The 22,340-nt window shown below is 41.1% G+C and overlaps 1 protein-coding gene across 3 annotated transcripts in view; it reads left to right on the top strand.

Moving 5' to 3' along the window:
* Positions 1-2,290: 2,290 nt before the first annotated feature.
* CA10 (carbonic anhydrase X) overlaps positions 2,291-22,340 on the top strand; it is a 560,843-nt gene continuing 540,793 nt past the window's right edge. The window contains exons 1-2 of one of the 3 annotated variants that reach the window (XM_011959997.1): positions 2,291-2,382; positions 3,927-4,569. In XM_011959997.1, coding sequence (XP_011815387.1) covers positions 4,509-4,569 — 61 coding nt within the window. In that variant the 5' untranslated portion in view covers positions 2,291-2,382; positions 3,927-4,508. Of the gene's footprint in view, positions 3,026-3,450; positions 4,570-22,340 lie in introns of those variants that run through there. The other 2 variants (XM_011959996.1, XM_011959998.1) reach the window with 2 other exon arrangements.

Here is a 22,340-nt window from a genome sequence, read left to right as displayed (position 1 = left end):
CCAAGACTCTCTTAAATGTGTAAGATACTTGCACTTAATTTGTAGTGCAGAAATGTAGAGGAGTAAGAAAGGAACAAAAGATAAAGGCGGATATGATGTGGAGAGATTCTTTGTAGTTATTTAGATAAACAAATAAGCACATTAAAATATGAAAAGGGCTAAGAATATTTTCTAGCTTCATGGACTTTTTTTTCCACATTTCTTTGGTTTGTTTAGTGGACTAAAAAAAACAACAAAAAGGGGAGGCAGAATTTACTTAAATTTAAAGGCTTCTACTTAATGCATTTTTTTACTGAGTTATTTTCTGTATTAAGATGGTGAATTTCTCAGAAAAACATATAGCAACCTACTCTAGAAATGTGGTAGCCTAGAAATGACTCAAGAATGTATGGCTCTTTCTTCTAGCAACTGCTAGTATGGAATCAATATGTGGGGGACTAGTGTGTTCATTGCTGTATTCCAAGTGCCAAAACCAGAACTGACATCTAGCAGGGGCCAAAATTCTGTCATTAGAAACGCTTTTGATTACTTCTGATTCCCAGTGATCTTTTCCTTCTCCCAACTAATGTAGTCGGGTTCTAAATTGCATTGACTACCATTAAATTTTCATACCACCTTTGATTACCTTCTAGTTGTCATGTGTGTACTTCTGCTCTCTTTAAGTGCAAAATGACCTCCCCAAGATGATATTTTTCATTTTACAGAGCATATAAAGAAGTGGTGTGACATAATTTCTGAGTTTAGACTTTCCAGCTATGATCTCTACACTATTGATTAGTAGTTGTGGAACCTTGGGCAAATAACTACCCCGGTATTGTTTTATTGTCAGTAAAATAGAAGTAATAATGACATTTATCTCATGGTCACATTATGATGATTAAATGAGATAATTTATGTAAGGGATTCATAATGCTTCACACATAATCTTCACACATAACAATCAATACATATAATGCTTCACACATTACAATCAATACATTCAAACTTGTTTTTTTAACTAACAAATATTCTCATATGAGTTGTCTTTTTAAAAACTGAAAGCACTTAGTGGCTTCAAAATGGAATTTTCTTTGGGAATGCTGGAGGTGAGTATGCAGACTGAAAGGGTGGAAATAAAGTATTGTTTTACTAGCATTGGCTCTTAAAGCAGAATATAGAGGGATATATGGTCTGCAGAATTTTTGAAAGCAAGGATAATGCATTTTCAATTACAAAGCCCAAGCATCTTGCCACAGTGTTGGACACATATAAGACACTTAATAGTTGCAGAATTCATTAGTAAATGAGTGGGTAGTGACGTAAAAATTGAGGCACCTTGCTTCTGCTTCCAGAGAGAGCTCTTCTGCCAGCGTTGTTTCTCCATCCAAGCACAGACGGTAGGTCGCTGTCCACGGTTCTGAACTCTCTCCAGGATGGAATCTGCTCACCTTTGTCAGACTACTTTTTTTCTCCCGCTCTAAAAAAAAAAAAAAAAAAAAAAAAGGAAAGAAAGAAAAAACAATAATAATTACTAATAGTTCTTCATTCTTCATGCAGTCTACTTTCAAGGCACGGAGACAAACGCCCCCATATGTTTCCCAAATGGGCTAATTCTCACTGTCCGGAATTCTTTTAATGTTCTGAAGTTTCATTCTTTTCCCTGCTGAGCCTGGAAGCTCTCTACATACGAATGCTGGTTTTATTTCACCTGGGCCTAGATTTTTAATCTGTTGACCACCTAGAGTCCTTGGCCTTTGTTTCACAGAACAGATCTCACGGCCACATCTCCTTCTTTAAGAGTAGGCAGGTCTGCCGGCGGTTCCTTTTTCGAATCCCTAGAGTCGGTGGGACTGCGTAGCTCTGGCTTCCGCAGCCGCCCAGCCCAGACAGCTCAGAAAGCTGCTGATCTGCTGTGCGCTCTCTCTTGTTCCTCCGTCTTCTCCCCGCCACTCAGCAAAAAGACCCAGCAAAAGACCTGGGCAGTTGGAGTCCCTTCAAGAATCCTGGGAGCACTGTAATGTAACTCCTTTAGCCCCCACTCCGCACCCTCGGATGCCGCACAGTCTGGGGGCTGGGATCAACACAGGAAGATTCACTAGATTGACTCTGTGCGGATGAACGGCACCCTTTCCTTCCCCTCCTCCATCTCCACTTATCTACCCTTTGTGCAGTTTTTCGACCGAGGTTTATACTGAAATAGCTTCTAAACATCAAAAATTAAAAGTGGATAAAAAATCCCCGCGGGGTATGTGTGTTTATGTTTGTTATGTGTGTGTTCATCCGCGTTTGTGCAAAATCTCCTAACGTCACTAGTTCCCAATCGGGACAAGCGCGCCGAGAAATCCTGGATCTTCCCAGGGATTCCCTCTACGCTCCCTCCTCTTCGTCAGTAACCCCAAAGAGGTAGGTCTGAGCTTTCGCAAACCACCACTGCAGCGATGGAAGCGAACAAATCTGTTAAGATTTTGTCTTTCCCCTTTCGTTCCCAGCCCTCCTAGGCAAACAGTCCTGAGCACAGGGTTTTCTTCAATTCTCCCGCATCCACACTGCAACCGGGTGCAAGTGTTTCCTAGGCTATAGACAGCCCGCCTCCCCAAGAGACCTTCTGAGGACCGGCTGCCCCTGGCCTCGGCCTGAGTGGGCGGGTGGTGCTCGCGCCGCCCCTACCTTCCCCTGGGGCGCCGCGCGCTGGGTGTGCGTGTGTGCGCGCGCGCGGGTTTGGTGGGGAAATCTCCTTCAGTGGAAGCTGCTGAGTGTCGTTGGCGGAAAGTATCCTGGAGCCCAGCAAAAGCCTCCAAAGCACTAGAGCTTCCCTAAAGAAAAGCAGAATAAAAGAAAGACAAGAAGGGAACCCCGTTCCTCTAAAGCTCGGGTTTCCAATAGTCCCGAATCCTCCTGGAGTTGGGCGAAGGCGCAGTTGGCAGCAGCTGCTGCTAGCACCCGGACTTGGAAAGGCGGTGTTCCCCCCTTTCGGGAGGAGGGAGGCAGGGACTTGCAGGCAAGAGTTGCACCTGGTCTAGGAACCTGCAGAGAAAAGAACTCTGGGGTAAGTAGTGTTCTGGCACTGGAGCGGAAAGGGGGAAGGGGTGGGGGGCACGAGAGGGACGAAATGGAGAGGGCAGGCAATGAATTATGCAAAAAAAAAAAAAAAACTCCAATATTTCGCAGCGGAGGGAGAGCACAGCACAGCACTCCCAGGATGAGTCCTGCCTGGGTCTCCCGCGCCGAACCCGCAGCACGAAGTTCTTTTTAAGAAGAGAAACTCGAAAATCCTGGAGGGTAACAGGGGCAGCCAGGGCGGTGCGGAGGCGGCTGCCAGGGACTGGGGCCGAGGCGGCGGCCAAGGTGGCCTGAAGCTGTAACACCCAGCCTCCTCCTCCTCCTCATGGCCGAGCTCAGCCGCACCTCCCCGCCCCGGCCTCCTGCCTCCTCCCCCGGATGCCGGGCTGCGGAGCTGACGCTGGGACTCCCGGCGGCGGCGGGGACGCTCACCTGGCCGAGCCTCCTTCTCTTCCTCCTCCTCCCGCCCCCACCTGCCCTCCTCCTCTCTGAGTCGGGAAGCGTCGGGATCCGTAGGCGAGGAAATAACGACCCCTGCAGTTGCATTGCGGAAAATCTCGGCAGCGGCGCTAGTTGCGGGCGATGGAAGCCAGGCAACTGGGGGTTCTGGGGAGTCCAGGAAAATAGCAAAGAAGCAGGAAGCGCGCGCGCGACCTGGAGAGTCCGTGGGCCCCCACCGCGCCCCAGTCCCCGGGGCCCAGCCCTTCCCCTTGGCGCCCTGGACGCACGGCCGGAACCCGGCTGAGAGGCGGCAGGCTGCGCGCGGACTTGGGGAGTAGGGAGGGTCGGCGGAGGCTGCCGGCGGCTGGCGGTTTCGGGCAATAATCCCTGCCTCTCTTTCTCTGTGTGTCTGCTGTGTCTGCTCCTTCCCCGCCCCCCGGAAGCAGGAGAAGAACGGCCCCGGAGCGCAGCAGCCACCCTCCGACCATGCCCCGGTGAGGGGGGCGGACTTCGAGGGCAACTTGCCGCGGACTGCCTAGGCTTAGCCAGCGAGCTACGCGCTCCCGGGAGCCGGGAATTGCACGGCGCGGCCCGGCCGGGGGCTATCGTCTATGTCTTCTTGGGGCGCCAGGCGAATCGGGGTCTCGTTTTTGCTGGAAGAGCCCAGTGTTGGTGGCCTCAGGTGGCTGCCGCCGCCGCCGCCGCCGCCGCGGCTAGTGCGGTTTCCGCTGCTGGTGCGAAGAGAAGAGACACGCGAGCGGGGAGACCTCCGAGGCAGCGAGGCATCGGACATGTGTCAGCACATCTGGGGCGCACATCCGTCGAGCCCGAGGGGAGATTTGCCGGAACAATTCAAACTGCGATATTGATCTTGGGGGTGACTGTCCCTGGCCGGCTGTCGGGTGGGAGTGCGAGTGTGCACTCGCTCGGAAGTGTGTGCGCGTGTGTATGTGTGTGTGCCGTGTTGGGCTCCCCCCTGCCCCCCCTGTTTTCCCGTCGAGTGATGCACTTGGAATGAGAATCAGAGGATGGAAATAGTCTGGGAGGTGCTTTTTCTTCTTCAAGCCAATTTCATCGTCTGCATATCAGGTACGGGACGCGCCGAAGTCACTGGCTGATTTGGGTTATGTTGTGATGTTTGGGGTGTATGGGGTTTTATTGTATGTAGCCACGGGGCGGAGAGGGGGGTGGCGAGACCCTTTCAGTTCTGCGGGTTTGCCGCCCTCAGAATCAAAATCCTTCTCAGCCCAAGGGTGTCTGAATGTGTGTGTGCGGGGGGTGTGGGGGGACGGGGAGGGTGGTTAGGATCTGTGTGCAGTCCTGGAAGGGTGAAGGAAAAAGTGGTGGGGGATGAGAAAGAAGAGGCAGATGGGTGTTGATTTTCAACTGCTTTCCTGGCTGAGAACTCTGGCGCCGAAATCCGAGCCTTGGCAACCACCACCCCCATCCCCTGGCTTTCAAAGTTCCCAAACTCGGTGGTTCCTGGCTGGCAAAATGGACGCGGGGCCCTGCCCGGGTATCTAAATACTTTCAAGAGACTGCGGGAGGATGCAGGACTGGAGAGTACCAGCAGGGATCAGATATGTCCTCCATGCCTTCCCCAAACACATCAGGACTGATTGCGATGCTTTGAAACCTGCTGGCACACCCTCCTCTACCCCTCAATTTTCTTTTTAAAGCACTACAGTGTCACAAATACATCATGGTGTTTTTTAATTCCCAGTAGCAAGGATGTTCTGGCTCAGACCTCTCAGTCTACTTGGGCCTGTCTGTGCTTTTAAGAGAAAACGGGATTTCAGGGTGTTGAGGTGAAGGAGGTAGGGCTTGTGGACACCTGTGCCTGAGTGTGTTAGGACGGGTTCTGGTTTTTGAGCAGTGTCTTCGTTGGTGCAGGGAATTGGGGATGGGAGGAAGCTGGGAGGGAAAGGGGAAAGCCCCTGGACCAGCAGTATTCCCCAGTTCAGTGGCTCCTCCCATTGAAGGCACCCACCCCATTTCCCTTCACACCTGCCACTTGAGCACCCAAGGAAAAGCCCATTTGTAGTGCTCCCTTCTGCCTGCATTCCTTCTGCAGAACTGGGGACTCGGCCAACTTCCCATGAAGTCATCAGAAGAGGAGAGCAGGATATTGCCCCTTTGAGCAGCCACATTTAAGCAGCATTGGGGTGGAGAGACATGTTTCCTGCCTCTTCCTTCAACCCTGTCAATCCCCTCCCCTTAAGCCAGACCTGATTCTTGATAGGAGAAAACAACCCTAGCTCTGCCCTCACCCTGGACTCTGTTCCAAATCCTAGTCTCACTTCCAATTTTCTCATAGGGAAGGAATGGGACTCTGTTATCCGAAACCATTCTGTGTGGGACTTGGCTATCCTATTAAGAAATTTGTCTCTGTGATACATCAGTGAGATGTGTTGTGTACCTGGCAGACAAGAAAATGTGCCCTGGGGTCACCCCAACTCCTCTAGTGGGACTTCTATTATTCCATTCTGCATCTAGGAGTAAAAATTCTCAAGTGACTTGTAAAGGTTTGTGTCAGTCGTATATCCAGATATGAACTGGGTGGCATCTCACAAGGCCATATTTTACATCTTTCTCTTCTACATGTCTATTTCAAACTCTCTCTCTTGTTCCAGAATATTTGACTAGTTATAAAATAGCCCTTCCTTACTTCTCCCCAGTATCATTAATAATTTTCAAATCAGACAAGCCATCTGAGTACCTTTAAGATTTATAAAGGGTTAACATTGATTAAGGCTCTGGATTTCCTCCAGCATCCTCTTTGTCCCCAGCCCTTACCCTGAGTTTGGCCAGGCAATCACTGAGGGGAACAGGCTGAGAAAGGGTCTGATCTTAGTCTCCAAAAAAAGCATTAGTGGGATACCTGTCACAGCTATATTTGATTTGGTGTATCAGCAACTAAATTATTCAAATGGAAGCATTAGAAGGGGGATTATTTCCAACCCAGGAGGAGTGCTATGGAGTACATGGCCTTTCACATGTATTTACTAAATAATCATTATTGTTATGTAATGAGAGCATAAAAGTGTAGGCAAAATTGCTAGCTATTAGCTAAACACAGAAAACTAGGTTAGCGTTCCAAATGCCTAGTTAGGATCTGCATTAATTTGCACTTTATGAAGACATTTAGGCAGGGATGCAACATCATATACTCTTTATTTTACACATCCATAAACAACTTTAAAAGGCCATTTCTTCTCCATGGTCAGTGTGGCCTCATCCTCCTGTAAGCAGAGCCGCTCATTTAATAATGCCCATGTATGTGAGAATTATTATTAGTAATATGATTATGACTCACAATTGCTACAGTTTGGGAGACTCGGGCTCCATTCTTTTTCCATCTGGCAGCCTTAGGATGTGTAGGAAATGCAATGCACTAATGTTGAATAAGTGTGGCTTTGAGAGGGTTTAGTGGATCTTTCTTTTCTGTCTCCATGATTTGCAGTTTTAATTTACTCATGACTGAGCTCTACTGAAAGGAACATAACCCTGTGATCATAGAATCTACTAAATCTTAAATCTAAAAAATTAAAAACAAAGCACCTCTTTAGCATCTTGGAATGAATTTTCCTGACCACTAAATGGGTGCTAATCCTTACAGAGTTACCAGACATTGATACTTGAAGCATTGATAGAGTTGGCTCCATTACTGAGAAACACCAGGCTGGAAAAGGCTAGTAGAAGTCTGCAGTCTAAACACTTTACAGAAGGAAAATGTTGGTAGTAGCTTTGTCGTATGGAATATATATTGACTGAATTTCATTTGGTGGCATTTGTTTTCAGGAACACACTGGTGCTTTGTAGTTTGGTGTTTTGTTAACCAAAGGTTCCAACACTTCCTCTAACCCACCCCCAAATTTCTCCATGGGCCTATTTGGATATATTGCTTAAAGTACAGACACCTGGGCTTGGCATGTCTGATGGTTCTGCATTAATAATTTGGTTTTGATGAAACTATTGGAAAATGGGACTGTTAGGCCAGGCTTAGCTAGATGCTGGGTCAGTAGCATGTATGTCTTTTATTTGCAAGATCACATCAGCTTTGGCTACTTAATGCAACACAGCTAGGCTAAACGGCATGATTTGGGAGTTCTTCTGGCTTTCCATTAAACTCAGATCTCACTTTGCTGAAAATGTAAGGCATCCAGGGTGTGTGAAGAGATCAGAGAGTTAAAGAGAGAGGACCAGAATGATTTTTCTGTGTACTGCAAGAGCACCATTCCCTTCCTACCAAAGCAGCTCAGATCAGCAAGAATGTATGCTTAGCAGCATGAGGAGAGAATTTCCTGGTCAGACAAGAGCTGCCTAATTTAGTTTATACAATGCATCCTACTTCCTCCTTATGTAACTTTACTTCTTTGTCAGTTTATTCATAATAATAACATCAATAACCATTTGAATTATGTGGCATTTTCACACATTTTACATATATTGCACATGTTTAATTCATCTATTCTTAGAATTTGTGGGACAATCTTATAGATATAGCAACCAAAGCACACAGAGCTTCAGCCTAGAGGTTTCACATCCAGGTCTACCTGAGTCAAAATTCAGTATATCATTTATGTTCTGGTTCAAGATTCCTTTCAAAAATTTTTATTTAATTTTTTTATATTGATGTCTCTGAAAGAATAAATTGGGTTAAATGAACGTAAGTCTTAGAGAATTTGGTAGTAAAAGTTTAAGATGATTACAGTTTAGAGCTAGAATTAAGGTAGCATTTGAGTTGTACATTACCCTGTCAATCAAACAGATGAGGCTATTACCCAAATGCCTCTAGCATCTTAGGATCAGCAATCTCTACAAGCAAGGAATATTTCCTACATTGTTTTCCTAATCTTAACATTAAAATGGCATAACTTCAGTTTTCTTATGTGTAGAAAAGAGATAATAGTACACATACCACATGTTTGTTCTGTCAACTAAATGAGATATTGTATCCAATGATTTTCACACAGCACAGTTTCTATCACATAGTAAGCATGCAATAATGTCACTATTTCCTACAAATCTGACATTGTATAGGCTTGGTTCGTGGTGGAGTAGAGCTTTTACCTTTTTCCATATCAACTTGTTTAAAAGCAAAAAGAAAACCATGATCAGCAAGCACATCTATAACATTGAGCACAAATCTTATTTTCCAGGAAGCCTTGGCTAAACAATTTTGAAAAGTCTCTTAATTTTCCTTCCCATACAAATGAGACTGGTAGCATTAAGCTTTGGTGCAGAGTCATGAGCGTAACCCACTTTATCCCTGTGAGTCCAATATGGAGTTGAGGCTTGGAAAGTTTACTAAACTACCTGGAAACCGTGTAGTACTTATTACCCAGGGGATTCACAGAATTTTTCTTTCCATTGCATATTATAATGCAGTATAGATCCAACTTTAAAGTGCCTCAAAAATGGCAAACTACATATGCTTTTAATATGGCTCGAAATAGAATGTCCCCCAATAAAAAGTCCCACCCTTACAATGACTACTTATCTGATGATCTCCTTAGCAATGTGGTTTCTTTAAATCCAGTTTCCCATGTGATGTCATATAGCCCAGTTACTGACAGACAACCACCATCATAGATAAAACTCTCCAGATAGTGAGTCAAGAAAGTCTTTTGGAGTTATATAAAATCTCAAGCGCAAAAATAAATGTCAGTGTGGACTGCCAGTCCCTTGGCTGGGGAGAGGGGTTTGATTACTAGTCCAAGTCAGTAACTAACATCTCAATTTATCACCTTAATTAAGCATTATATACTTGGGCCTAAGGGTTAGGTCAAAAAGAGATCCAAGTATCATAAATGTGTATGATAGCAAGTCATTATAGAAAGAGCATGGAAATCAGAAGACTTTTCCTTCAATACAACTCCACCTTCATTACCTTTATAACTTTGGGCAGTTTTCTTGACCTCTCAGAATCTCAGTCCTCATCCGTAAAATAAAAATTATATTTGCTTTGCCTATTTCAAAGCATTGCTGAGGGAAACTTCAGAGAGTTATTCTTGAATAAACATGTTTTGCATTATGCAAGTGTAAAGCATCTGTTTTACACTATATATGATCCATACTTAAGATACAGTTATAGAAGCAAAGTTGAGATACATACACACAGTTTAGAATGATATAATATAATATGAGTAATGTTTATTTGTTAAGATATTATTATAAACGCAAAGTTGTAATGCTAAAATGCATTGTGATATAAAGGAATAAGAATAATGTCTAATTGTTTAATAATTGGCATAAATTGTATAGAAGGGAGAAGTCTAGACATGAAAGAAAAGGAGTATATTAGATTGATTTTGGAGATTTTGATGAAAGAGACAGAGGCGACCTCATCATCAAAAAGGAGGAATAGAAACAAGAGGATGTACACTAAAGAATGTCCCAGCTGAAACAAAAGATTCACTTTGGGAGATACTGGAAAGTTGGGATGAGCCCACTTAGGGAGCTACTGAATTGAGAGAATATGAAGTATCCTAATATGGTTATTCGCTTTGTGACTTTTGTTTTTTTATTATGGATCTTTGCATCAATTCAATGGATTCTTGGTTAAAATTCGTTTGAAATTCTAACATTTCTTTGGATTTTAAATTTCTGTTGCATGTCTACAACTAGCACTGTACTTTACAGAGTTTGTAGCCTGTTTGAGATTGTAGACAGTTGAGTTGGAGTTCTTGTGTAGGGGGTGAACTGGAGGGGACTGGAGGTAGGGTCTCAGCTTGCTCATCTGTAAAACAGATACTTACCTCTCAAGGTTGTTGTTCCTACAAGGTAATTATAAGGAAAACAAAACACCATTTGTGAAATGGCTAATGTGGTATCTGGAATACAGTAGCCATTAGCCAATGTATACACATCATATGAGAGCAAGCCTGGGTTTTAGAGCCCAGATAGGCAGACACGTGAATTCTAACTTTGGGATTCACTTTCTGAATCTGTGTGGTCTTGGATAAGTAATTTAAGTTCTGTGTGCCTTAAGTCCTCATCTGTAAAATGTGAGGTATAGAAAATGTACAAAAGAATCTGCCATACTGCCTGACATGTATTAATCATTCAGTAAATTGAAGTTGCTCCCATAAAATAATCATCATCATCATTGACATCAATAATAATACTTGCTGACACTTTGGATCAGTTTTTCTAAATGCCAATTAATTATTTAATCATTTATTCTATGTTCAACAAAAATGTATCGACAGCAAACTGTATGCCAGGCACTGGAATCACAGAAATGAACAATACTTGGTCCTTAGTATTTAACAAGAGAGTACATGCTGTAGAATAGAAGTGTGTATAAAGTATAATAGAAGTATAAAGGAAGAGCAATTAACTCTGTTGTGGGTAGATACAAGTGGGGAAGGGAAAAGATTTATAGAAAACATATGAGCTAGACCTAGAAGAATACACGAGATTTCAACAGAACATGGAGAAAGAAGACATATCATGTGGCAAGAATAGTATGTTCATAGACAAGAAGGTATTTAAAAAACAAAATATCAAAGTTTGGTGGATTGGGGATAAGGAGTAGATGGGTTGGAATAAATGACTGGATATAGGGGTTACAAAAATAACCTTAGGCCAGTGTGAAGGAGATTGTAAGCCACAATAAGAAGCTTAGACCTTACCTTTTACTTATGAGGAGCTAGCTAATGGGGAGCTAAGGAAAATGACATAATCGGATTTGTGTGCAACTTAATATTTTTACTTTGATTGTAATAAGATATTACTTAGAAACTCAACTCCTTGTCTTCTTTTCCTGTCAACATTTATTCTTGATCACAAAACCCATTAAAAAAATCCTGGCCTGATAGATCAATTAGGCCATTATGGGACATTCTAAGTGATAGACTTTTTTAAAAATTCATTTTTTATAAATCTCTTGTGGCCCTCATTTATCCCGATCTTTGAGATTTGGTATTTTCAGGTTAAGCAAATACAAATGTCTTCAATTTTGTACTTGAAGAATAATAACAATGTCTTTAGCATTAGATGAAGGCTAAGAGAAATGAATCATCTGTACATGCATTGGTGTCATGAAGATTAATTGTGGGCTAAGCAATAGATACACTATTTGACATAAAACAGATGCTTGAAGCATTACGAAGCATTGTGTAGCAGTTTTATCTTATTACATTCTGTTCAACTCTTATTTCCAATAGAGTACATATTCACTTAACAGAATATACCCCTGATTAACTAAATGATATATACATTTTACCCACTCTATGGTTCAGTTAGTATAGAATGAGTGTAGAGACCTAAATTGGAATGGTTTTCTTTGTCCACTTAATCATTCAACATTTATTGAGGGCACACTATACATCAGGTACTCAGAATCCAACCAGAATAAGTAAGACAGTGACCTTTTCCTCCAAAAATTCTTCATCTAGTAAGAGACTGATTTTTAAATATTGGTAGTCACAGCAGAATGTGATAGGCATTGTAATAAAAAGAGGTATAGAAAGTGTTTGAGGAGAAGAGAGCAGGGACATCTGACTCATCCTGAAAGTAGGAGGGGTAGAGAAGGAGAGTAAGTAGTGTTAGTAGAGGATGCTTAGGGTGAGGCTCCAAGGATGTTAAAGAGTTGTCGTGGAAGATTTTGGCTAATTAACCAAGAGGGATGTGATCAGAGATGGATGAACATATGAAACAGCATTTGCAAAGGAAGGGAGATTAGATAGGACATAGGACATGATTAATTCAGGGGACGGTCAAAAAGTCAACATAGCCACAACTAAAGAGTGTAGTGTAATGGATGAGGTTGAGACGGAAGAGTATATAAGGTATATAATTTCAATAACAGTAATCCCTTGCATATAATATTGTGAGTAAGAATCACCTAGTGCCCCTCTGTGCAAGGAAGGCATCTTTTAAAGGCCCAAGGAAGTATGCAGTTTGCATCCTTCATTAGGAAGAGACCAGTCAGTATTAAAGCTTTGGCTCTTGTCCAGCTATGCTCCACTTGGCCCAGAACACTGATCATTTTCCAGTGTTGTCCCTGGTTCCAGATGGCTTCCCAGAAGCTTTGGAGTAACCCAGATATAGATTACAGAGTTTATATCATCTCTTTACTTAGTTTATTGCCATATATTTACACCCTAGGGAAAAAAAAGCCAGGACCCTACTGACCGTGAATTTTACAGTATGTCTATTATCATCTTACTCATTGATTAGTGAAGGTTTTCTGTAACTTCTTTACAGTTTTTAATTCATGTAACCTTAAACAGAACTTTAAAGGATTTCCAACAGTGAGGGGTTGGGGTGGGAAGGTTTGGGTGGTGAGAAATGATCTAGGATCACTTTTATAACAAAGCCACAATTGCTGTTTATTAGCAAGATTGGGCTGGTAACGGGATAGCCAGTGTGGGGTTTGATTACATTTGCATTAGGGGGCCATCAGGATGGCAGTGGAGAGATTATCAATGGTTATGAAGGAGACAGCATACAAATGTCTTTGCCTGCTGATCTGGGAGAGGTGGTACTTTCGTCACAGTAAATGAAGAATTAATCTTTAGCTTTGTCCAATACTTCATGCCTGGTGGCTGAAGGGGCTGTCAGTAGGAAATGAGGCCTGTGACTTTCAGGTGAGTTTTCCAGAGCCAAGTCTTGCTGGCTTTGCAACACATTTGGCAGCAATGCCAGAGTTGGAATAAACACATTTACTGAAGGATGTGTCAACATATTCTCTTTCCGCTCCCCTCTCTCTCACTACACACAGAGCTAGCTACCTTTTACCCTCAAGGAAAACAATTCTGATAGCTGCAATTATTGAGGGAGCATAGGCCTGTCCTCCAACACAAGGTTAGAATAATAATAAATACCTCAGAGGATTCTTGAAATAAACAGTAAAGTAATATATATGGAAGATTTTTTTCCCCGTGTTTAATATATTTGTTAATTTATTCCGCAAATGCTAACGAATGCCTCCTATGAGGTGGGCACTGGGCCAGCCATAAGATACAATGTAGCAAACAAAACAGCAATGGTCTTTGCCCTATAGAATGTGTATGTAGTGACACACAAATGTGTGTGTGTTTTTTTCCCATTACCCAACCCAGTGCCTGGCATTTAGAAAATGCTCAATAATGAATGACTGAATTAATACATAAATGAATAACAAGGAGCAATTGAGAGTGGCTTTTCCACATTCAGGGGAGACTAGGGGACAAGATCTGAGGCCATGAGGGAGGGGAGATGAAGAAGACACCTCTTTCAGCTGTTGTCTTGCTTCTACTACATGTAGGTTTTTGAGTGTGCAGAGTCACAGAGAATGGGAACCTTCCCAATGAGCAACATGTTTGATAGTTTTCTAGTCCCTGCTCTGACTCATATTTCCATTTGACAAATCATCCTTATTTGGGGCACTTATAGTTGTTTAAAATGTATTTTGGCTCTTTTTGTATTTATGACACCATACCAAAGGTTTGAACTAGGACAATTAAAGATCGGTGAACACACTGTCATTCTTTTCTCCATGTCATCTCTGTTCCTTCTTGAGGAGATTGCTTAGAACATGTATGATATTTCTTACCAAGTTCCTACTTGGGAGGAAACAACACTTTAGAAAGCTCACTGTTCGCTAGTTAGTGTTGAACTAGAGTGCTTGAGGAAGAATAGCCTACCCCACTTTTTAGTCTTGATGCAGAGCAATACAGGAAATTACTGTGGTCTCTATGGTGTTTTCAGTCTTGTGACAGAAAACATAACTTCCCCTCTGGCCTTTTGTAACAGAATTGTGGTGTAGTTGACTAGTTCTTACCAGACAAGAGCTGGCAGCCAAGGAATTGAAAGAACGGAGTGGATTTGCTGTCCTTGGCTGTGAATTCACCCTGTAATCACCTGGTTAATCTTTACAACTGTGAGGAAATGGTCAATTGGATAATGTTGTTGTTTGCTTGTAATCTTAATTACAGAAAAAAATAAAAAGGGGTTATAGAAAAAAAAGGGGCCCTATTGTTAATTTCTCAGTGGATGTTTGGGGATTTTAAAGTGAGACATTGGTGAGTATCAGGTTTCTATTGTATGACCTGGGTGTGAATAGAAATATGTCACTTGATGTCTAAGTCTTATAATGCACCATAATGATACTGGCTCTAAGTTACAGTGACTCAAAACCCTGTAGAGTGGAATACAAAGTAGTGAAGTCATTGTGTTTTATTTCTGTAACAAGTTTCATTCCTGTTTTTCCACTGTGGTGTAGTTCTTTGTGGCTTTTTAGTTTTAGTTTTGTTTTAGCACTGAGTTTTATTGGCTGAATGAGAGCCATGTGCTATTTTAACTGTATAAGTTAGTGCAGGCTTTTTTTTTTTTTAATCTGCTTTCAGAACTGCTGAAATTAGAGCTTGACTAAGCCAGGTAAGACATATAATGTGCCACATCCAAAGTAAGACAAGTTGAACAACTTAATGAATGAGAGTTGTGTTTATGCCTTGGTTGTTTAGGCCAATCATGTATTCAATTGAGGTGTTCTTTCTTGACCAGTGCTCTTTGCAAGACAGGGACTGTATATGCAAAGTGTTTTAGTGTCACAGATGTGAGTGAAGCCAGGAATCAATGAGTGTATTTTATGCCAAATATGATACAATATTAGAAAAAAATTTAGGAAAAAAATTATTCCCCATAGACCAAATTTTTGTTTACTAAATTTTGAAACAGTGACTTTTCCAATTTGTACTTTAAAAAGAAACTTTGTATCTTAAATATTTTCCCATGTTGCTTCCTAGTTGTGTCAGTTCAGGATATCCTGAACCCTGACACATACACTCTGCAATCTCAGTGACATAACACAATGGAGGCTTACTTCTTATTTGCATTAATTGTCCAATAGATGTCAATGTATGTGTGTGGGCATGTAGGTGCTTGGTGAGAGGAAAGAGACACAAGAAAAAAAATTATGTCATTAGTAGTGACTTGGGAATCTCAAGGCTGATGGGGGCTCTGCTACCTCCTATGGTTTCCAAAGTTTTCCTGGGCATCAATATCACCAGATGGGGAAAAAAGGTGTAGAGGAAGACCACGGGAAGGGTTTTTGTGGGCCAAGAAGGAAAGCTGTGGGCATCCTTTCTGGTCAGTCACATTGCCACATCTTATTTTTACTTTTATTTTTTTACCATGGGGTTTCACCATGTTGGTCAGACTGGTCTCGAACTCCCAACCTCAAGTGATCCTCCTGCCTTTGCCTCCCAAAGTGCTGGGATTACAGGCGTGAGCCAAAGTGCCCAACCAGCCACACCTTATTTATTTATTTTATTATACTTTAAGTTCTAAGGTACATGTGCACAACATGCAGGTTTGTTACATATGTATACATGTACCATGTTGATGTGCTGCACCCATTAACATCTTATTTTAAAGCAGTTGGAGAGTTGTAGGCTAGCCTTGTAGCTAGGAGCAAAGGGAAAATGGTTTGTGAACAATTAGCTAGTATCTGCTACTTTAATATGCATTTTTTTCTTATATTTCCGGAGTAGTTTATTCATCTAAAATAGCATTATTTATATTAAACTTTTCCCTTGTTTTTAAGCATATATGTTGTTTCTAGTTTATGACATTTTTTGGCATTTGTTTTTATCCAGGTAGATATTTATTGAATTATTTTTTTAAAATAATCTCAATATTGTGATTATTGGGTCAAACAGTATGAAGTTCCTTATCGTTTTACTGTATTATATCCGAAAGTAAAGTATAACCTGTTTATGAGGCTCTAGTAATGTGCTTGAATTCCTTGAGAGAGTAAGCAAGTATGTAGAATAGTGACTAATCTTTCAAAGATCCTTTCAGCAATGGTTTATCTCAAAATCTATTAAACAAACCTAAATAGCTATGAGATTCAAGATGTTGTTTTGCATAACAAGTTAGATCAGAGACAGGAAACCGTAGTTAAGAATAAAGAAATACCTTTTCTAGGTCTAGAATTTTAAACCTTCTTAAGTATTGTTCCTGGAGCACATTTTTATACATTATAGGAAAGCTAGAATTAGGTGATTTGCTAAAGAGATGACTAGGATGGAAGTTAGGACATGTTGTGTTTAGCGTTAGTTTTGCCACTACTACTTCTGTAGCATGGAGGAATTAATTTTACTATTCTGGGGCCAGTTTTCTCCTTTTAAATAGTTTAAGCATATTGGAGTAAGTAGTTTCTAGGTCCCTTTCCAACTTGGGAACTTTAGTAAGTTAACAGACTTTTACAGAAAGTTGTTCAAATTTGCTGTTCATGCTAAACTTACCCAGTTTTTGAACTGTTGAGGCAACAAGATGAAAATATGGGAAGATCTTTCACGACTTGAGTGAACAGAAAAGTGGCAAATGACTTTCTAGATGGGCAATCATAAGATAAGACATTATGAGAAAAATAACCCAAATAATATTTGTGGAATGATTACCTTGTCACCCTCTAGTGCAACATTGGGGAAGAGTCTAGGGGTCATCATTGACTGCTACAGATTTATTGAAGAGCATTCATTGAAAACATTATACATTGTCTTACTATTTAACCTCAACTCTGCTGTTTCTTATTGTGTGACTTTAGGAAGTTATTTAACATCTCTAACTAAGTGTCAGTATCCTCGTTTGTAAATTGGAGGCAATAACACCTATCTTTGAAGTTAAGCGGGCTTGAAATAAAAAAAAAGTGGAGCCTGGTGTTTGGCACGTAGAGTGCACTTGATAAATGGTGGCTTTTGCTTTTGTTATGGCTGAAGCTAAAAGAATAAAAGATACATTAAGCAAAATTAGGAAGGAATTTGGCAATATCATGTAAAACATGGGGATTAAATGAGCCAATGCATGTGAAAATGTTTAGCACAATGTCTGCACATAGCACATAATCAGTTAAGGTTGGTTGCATCTGATTCACTAGGGGAAACTAGAATGTTTGGGGAATATTTTAAAGGTAATAAAAAGGGAGATAATGATGTCTTTTCATAGCATCATCTTCAGAGACAGTTTACTGGGTCTGGCCCATATGTTCCTTTAATAATTTTTTAAAAATTAAGAAATTAATGCCACCTATTTTTAGTTTACAACTGCACTTTAAATTTATCAAAACCTCTAATGTAGACATGTGGTCTCGTATAATCCAATAAATATTCGGTCTTGACAGTAGTGGCATAAGCAGAATCCTGGCTCAGGAAATTTGCTTATTATTTTTTCCCACTTAATACATTAGTAAATTCTAGGTCATTTGCCAGAGCAGTAAAGAAGTGAGGTATTATTATGGTCTAATCCGTTTATGATAAAAGATATACTATTTACCCTGCAATTTTTGAAACTGTCACTCATTTTTACTGAAATTTGGCTACTCTATTTCCTTTTCATTGCTCAGTTTTACCTGCTTCCCCAAGCACTAATTTGTGTTTATGATAACCTTACCCATGTTTTTTTCAACCTATTTGCAACATGAAAACATAGTTTTGATTTATGTTTCATATTCACTTGACAGAAGGATTTTTTTAAATGATAATTAAATGCTGAGCTATTCCTGGGATGGCGGTATGGTTCCTTTTCAAATATATCTGATCTGAGCATTTCAGCAAAAGGCATAAAAGGAAAACCAACAAGAAATAGGACAGATGATAAATACTGTATTGATGTTAAGTAAAGACAAGCAAACTGTGACCTGAGTACGTCTGTCTCTAGGGAGCCTGCTTTAAAGCTTTTCCCAGTGTTTGTTTTTTTTGTGGGATTTTTTTCCTCCAATCTCGTTGGTAGAGGCTGGATTACAACTGAGAATGCAGAGATTAATGGCCTGCTGTGACTAATCCACTGAACCTCTACTCCTGTTTCTCTTAAATTGATTGTACTTAGAGAAGCTGAGTATAGACCCACCCCAGCTAGCCTGATTTTAGGTCCCAGGGATTTAATGAGATCCAGTTGCTTTAGGTACATGGAACCTTTATGGAACATCATCACTTTTTGCATGTGGGCATTATTTCATTAGTGCTGATTAGTTTCCAATGTATTATTTTTATAACCTCTCTTTTTTTAAAAAGAACATTTTTCACAATTATATTTTAAAATTTTAACACTAACATAATCCAATTTAAAATAATTTGGAAAAAAGAGAAAAAAACAGATCACTTATAATCATATAACCATAATACAACTATTATTAATATTCTGGTTTGTTTCTTTCTAAGCTTTTATTTATATAAGCATTTTTTACTTATTTAAAATTTTTATTATTATTATTTTTTAATTATTATACTTTAAGTTCTAGGGTACATGTGCACAATGTGCAGGTTTGTTACATATGTATACATGTGCCATGTTGGTGTACTGCACCCATTAACTCGTCATTTACATTAGGTATATCTCCTAATGCTATCCCTCCCCGCTTCCCCCACCCCACAATAGGCCCTGGTATGTGATATTCCCCTTCCTGTGTCCAAGTGATCTCATTGTTCAATTCCCACCTATGAGTGAGAACATGTGGTATTTGCTTTTCTGTTCTTGCGATAGTTTGCTGAGAATGATGGTTTCCAGCTGCATCCATGTCCCTACAAAGGACATGAACTCATCCTAACTTATTTAAAATTTTATCACACTATTGTGTTTGACCAAAAATTCATGTTAGATAAATATATGGTTTGTGTTCATCAAAGCGATATCCTCCTAAAATGTAACCCAAATAATGTGAAAATAATTATATACATAGATGGATAGATAAGCTATTGATGGAAATTAAGATTTAATGCTAAATCAGTGCACTGGGTTTGTGTGAAACTTGAACAAAATTTAAATTTACAAATATTTTATTATTAATCTGGTGATCTTAAAAAATAATTCATAGGAAGATAAAAAGATGACAAATGTAATTATAGTATTGGGGATTTTTGAGGAGAGGGAACAGTGGAGAAACAATTTAGAAATGATGTTAAAAGTGTTTTATTTAACTATTAAAATGCAGAAATATGTTTAAATTCACTGAGATGCCATATAGCTTGAGTTGAGAATGATTAAGAGCTGCATTTAAACCCACACTCTGCCTCTTACAAGCTGGTTGGCTTTGGGTAAGTTAACTTATTATGTATCTCAGTTTTCTAGTCTGTAAAATGGAGATAAAAATAACCCCATCAGTGATTTCTTATAAGCATTATTAAATGACATATGAAAGTAAAGCATTTAGTACAGTATTATCAGGCAGATAATAATGGCTTAATAAATGTGATCTGGTATTAGCATCATATTCATAACATGTGAGATGCAGCCAACCATAGTCTCTTTGTAAAGGAGGAAGACTATTTGAGTTGGCTGCTTTGTAGGGTATATGGTACTACAAGCTCAGAAACCTTCAGTACCTGTCACTGACTCTTAAAAATAAAAAGTTCACACAGTTGAAAGTGATGTTTTAAAGTCTTCCATGATGTGCCATAGACTGACCTTTCCAACTTTGCTCCAACTTGCCAACTCAGGATTCTATGCAGCACCTTACAGATACTTCCCTGAGCTTTTGCTCATGCTGTGGTTTTTACCTTGTTTTGACCCACCTGAATCCTACGCGGCTTACTCATAGGTTCTCACATGTTCAACCAGAGGCTCCTTTGTGAACACTGTTATGAGCAGTCCAGCCAGCGGCAGTATCTCCCCACAATGCCCCATCGGCTCTTCCTGTCCCCGGTGCTGCCCATCCACTGGCTGCCTTTCTACTTTCATCAGGAAAATTTACCATGGCCAGGATTCATCTAGGGTCTTCCCGCCCTACTCCTAGTGCAACATCCTCATTGGTTGGGTTTTACTCTCCAATCCGTAATGATGGGTTTTTCCACATTCTCACCAGTGGTCTCTGCTGGTTTCGGTTTTTTTTTTTCCTCTTCCCTAACCGACCTAGTCCCTTCTAGATATAACACAATTCAGACCAGAGCTCAGCAAACAACAGCCTGTGGACTAAATCCAGCCCACAACCTGTTTGTTTACAACTTAGAAAACTAAGCTGTGGCCGGGCGCGGTGGCTCAAGCCTGTAATCCCAGCACTTTGGGAGGCCGAGACGAGCGGATCACGAGGTCAGGAGATGGAGACCATCCTGGCTAACACGGCGAAACCGCGTCTCTACAAAAAATACAAAAAACTAGCCGGACGAGGTGGCGGGCGCCTGTAGTCCCAGCTACTCAGGAGGCTGAGGCAGGAGAATGGCGTAAACCCGGGAGGCGGAGCTTGCAGTGGGCTGAGATCCGGCCACTGCACTCCAGCCCGGGCGACAGAACAAGACTCCGTCTAAAAAAAAAAAAAAAAAGAAAAGAAAACTAAGTTGTATTGGGACACACAGTCATGCTCATTCATCGATGCATTTTCTGGGACTTGTTTTACATCACAACAGCAGTGTTGAGTAATTGCAACAGAGACCATACTGCCTGCAAAGCCTAAAACATTTATTATCTGACTTTTTACAAAAAAAAATTTGTGAGAAACAATTGAATCAAATTCTTCCAACAGTTAGGAGGATAAACTGGGTGCCTGGATAATATATTTTTCTTCATGCTTCCAACAGGTAGGAGAATAAACTGGGTGCCTGGATAATAATTTTTTCTTCAAAAAGGAATTGATTGAATTTTACATGTAATAGTCAATTTTTAAAAGCTTTGAAGCTTCAGGAACCTCAGAACTATCTTGACTTTTGTGGATACCTTGGCCATTTTACTACCCCCAAAATACTTTAAGCACCTTGTACTCTCAGAAACCAAAAACAAGAAACCTCAGTTTGTGCTGGTTTGCATTTATAAAGCTTCCTTTGCTCTCAGAGGAGCTTAGAGTAGCTCTGGACCCATCCAGGCAAACATTATGGGGGAAAGCCACCCTCCCCTAAGGCATGGTTTGTGCTGGGATGCCAGTTTGGCAGGGAAGGAGCAAGCTTTTTGAGTACTTTGCTTCTGCCAGCTCTTTGAAAAAATAACCCTTCTCTTTGGGGAACGAAGGTCAGACCATATTCAGAAATAAGAACATCACCTGGAGAACAAGCAATTTTAGGAATGACAACCTGAGAAATCAAACCTTTCCCCCTGATGATTGAGACAGGCCAGACTCATAACCCAGGCAATGATCAGCTTTTGCACTTGGATAGAGCATTTTCTCTCAAATAACAAGCTCAATGAGCTTTACCGGGCTCTGAAAGATGACTGTTGTCCTCTCTGCACAGATGGCAACATTGAAGTCAAGAAGCAGCGGCTTAGGCTGGCCACAGAGGGAGTGGGTTCTGGCAAAGACCCTGCAGGGCTCACAGGAGCTAGACTCCCAGCCCTCTTAGACATGGTATTTGTACTAAGTCCCTAAAGCAGATTTCATAACGCTGCCTAACAAAGCCTCTTTGGAACTCTAGAGCAGGGGCTGACAAACAGTGGCCCACCGATCAAATCCAGGCTACTGCCTGTCTTTGTAAGGCCCAGGGTCTAAGAATGGTTGTTAGATTTTCAGATAGCTGGGGGAAAAAATCAAAAGAGGAAATAATATATTTCATGACACATGAAAATTATATGAAAACAAATTTTGGTTCGTGAATTGTGTTTGACTGAAACACAACCACACCCATTCCTTTATGAACTGTCTAGTATCTATTTTCGATGGCTACCTTTACACCACAGTGGCAGAGTTGAGTAGCTGCAACAGAGCCTAAGGTCAGCAAAGCTCAAATTACTTTCTATCTGGCCCTTCCCAGAAAAATGTTCGCTAACCCTTGCTCTAGAATACACTTAATACATTAATTAACATAAACTTTTGGCCGGGCGCAGTGGCTCAAGCCTGTAATCCCAGCAGTTTGGGAGGCCGAGACGGGCGGATCACGAGGTCAGGAGATCGAGACCATCCTGGCTAACGCGGATCACGAGGTCAGGAGATCGAGACCATCCTGGCTAAC

Source organism: Colobus angolensis, unplaced genomic scaffold, assembly GCF_000951035.1.
Source record: "Colobus angolensis palliatus isolate OR3802 unplaced genomic scaffold, Cang.pa_1.0 Scaffold50, whole genome shotgun sequence".
Taxonomy (NCBI): Eukaryota; Metazoa; Chordata; class Mammalia; order Primates; family Cercopithecidae; genus Colobus; species Colobus angolensis.
Note: the sequence above shows the minus strand (reverse complement) of the source record. Positions and strands in the feature narration are given on the sequence as shown.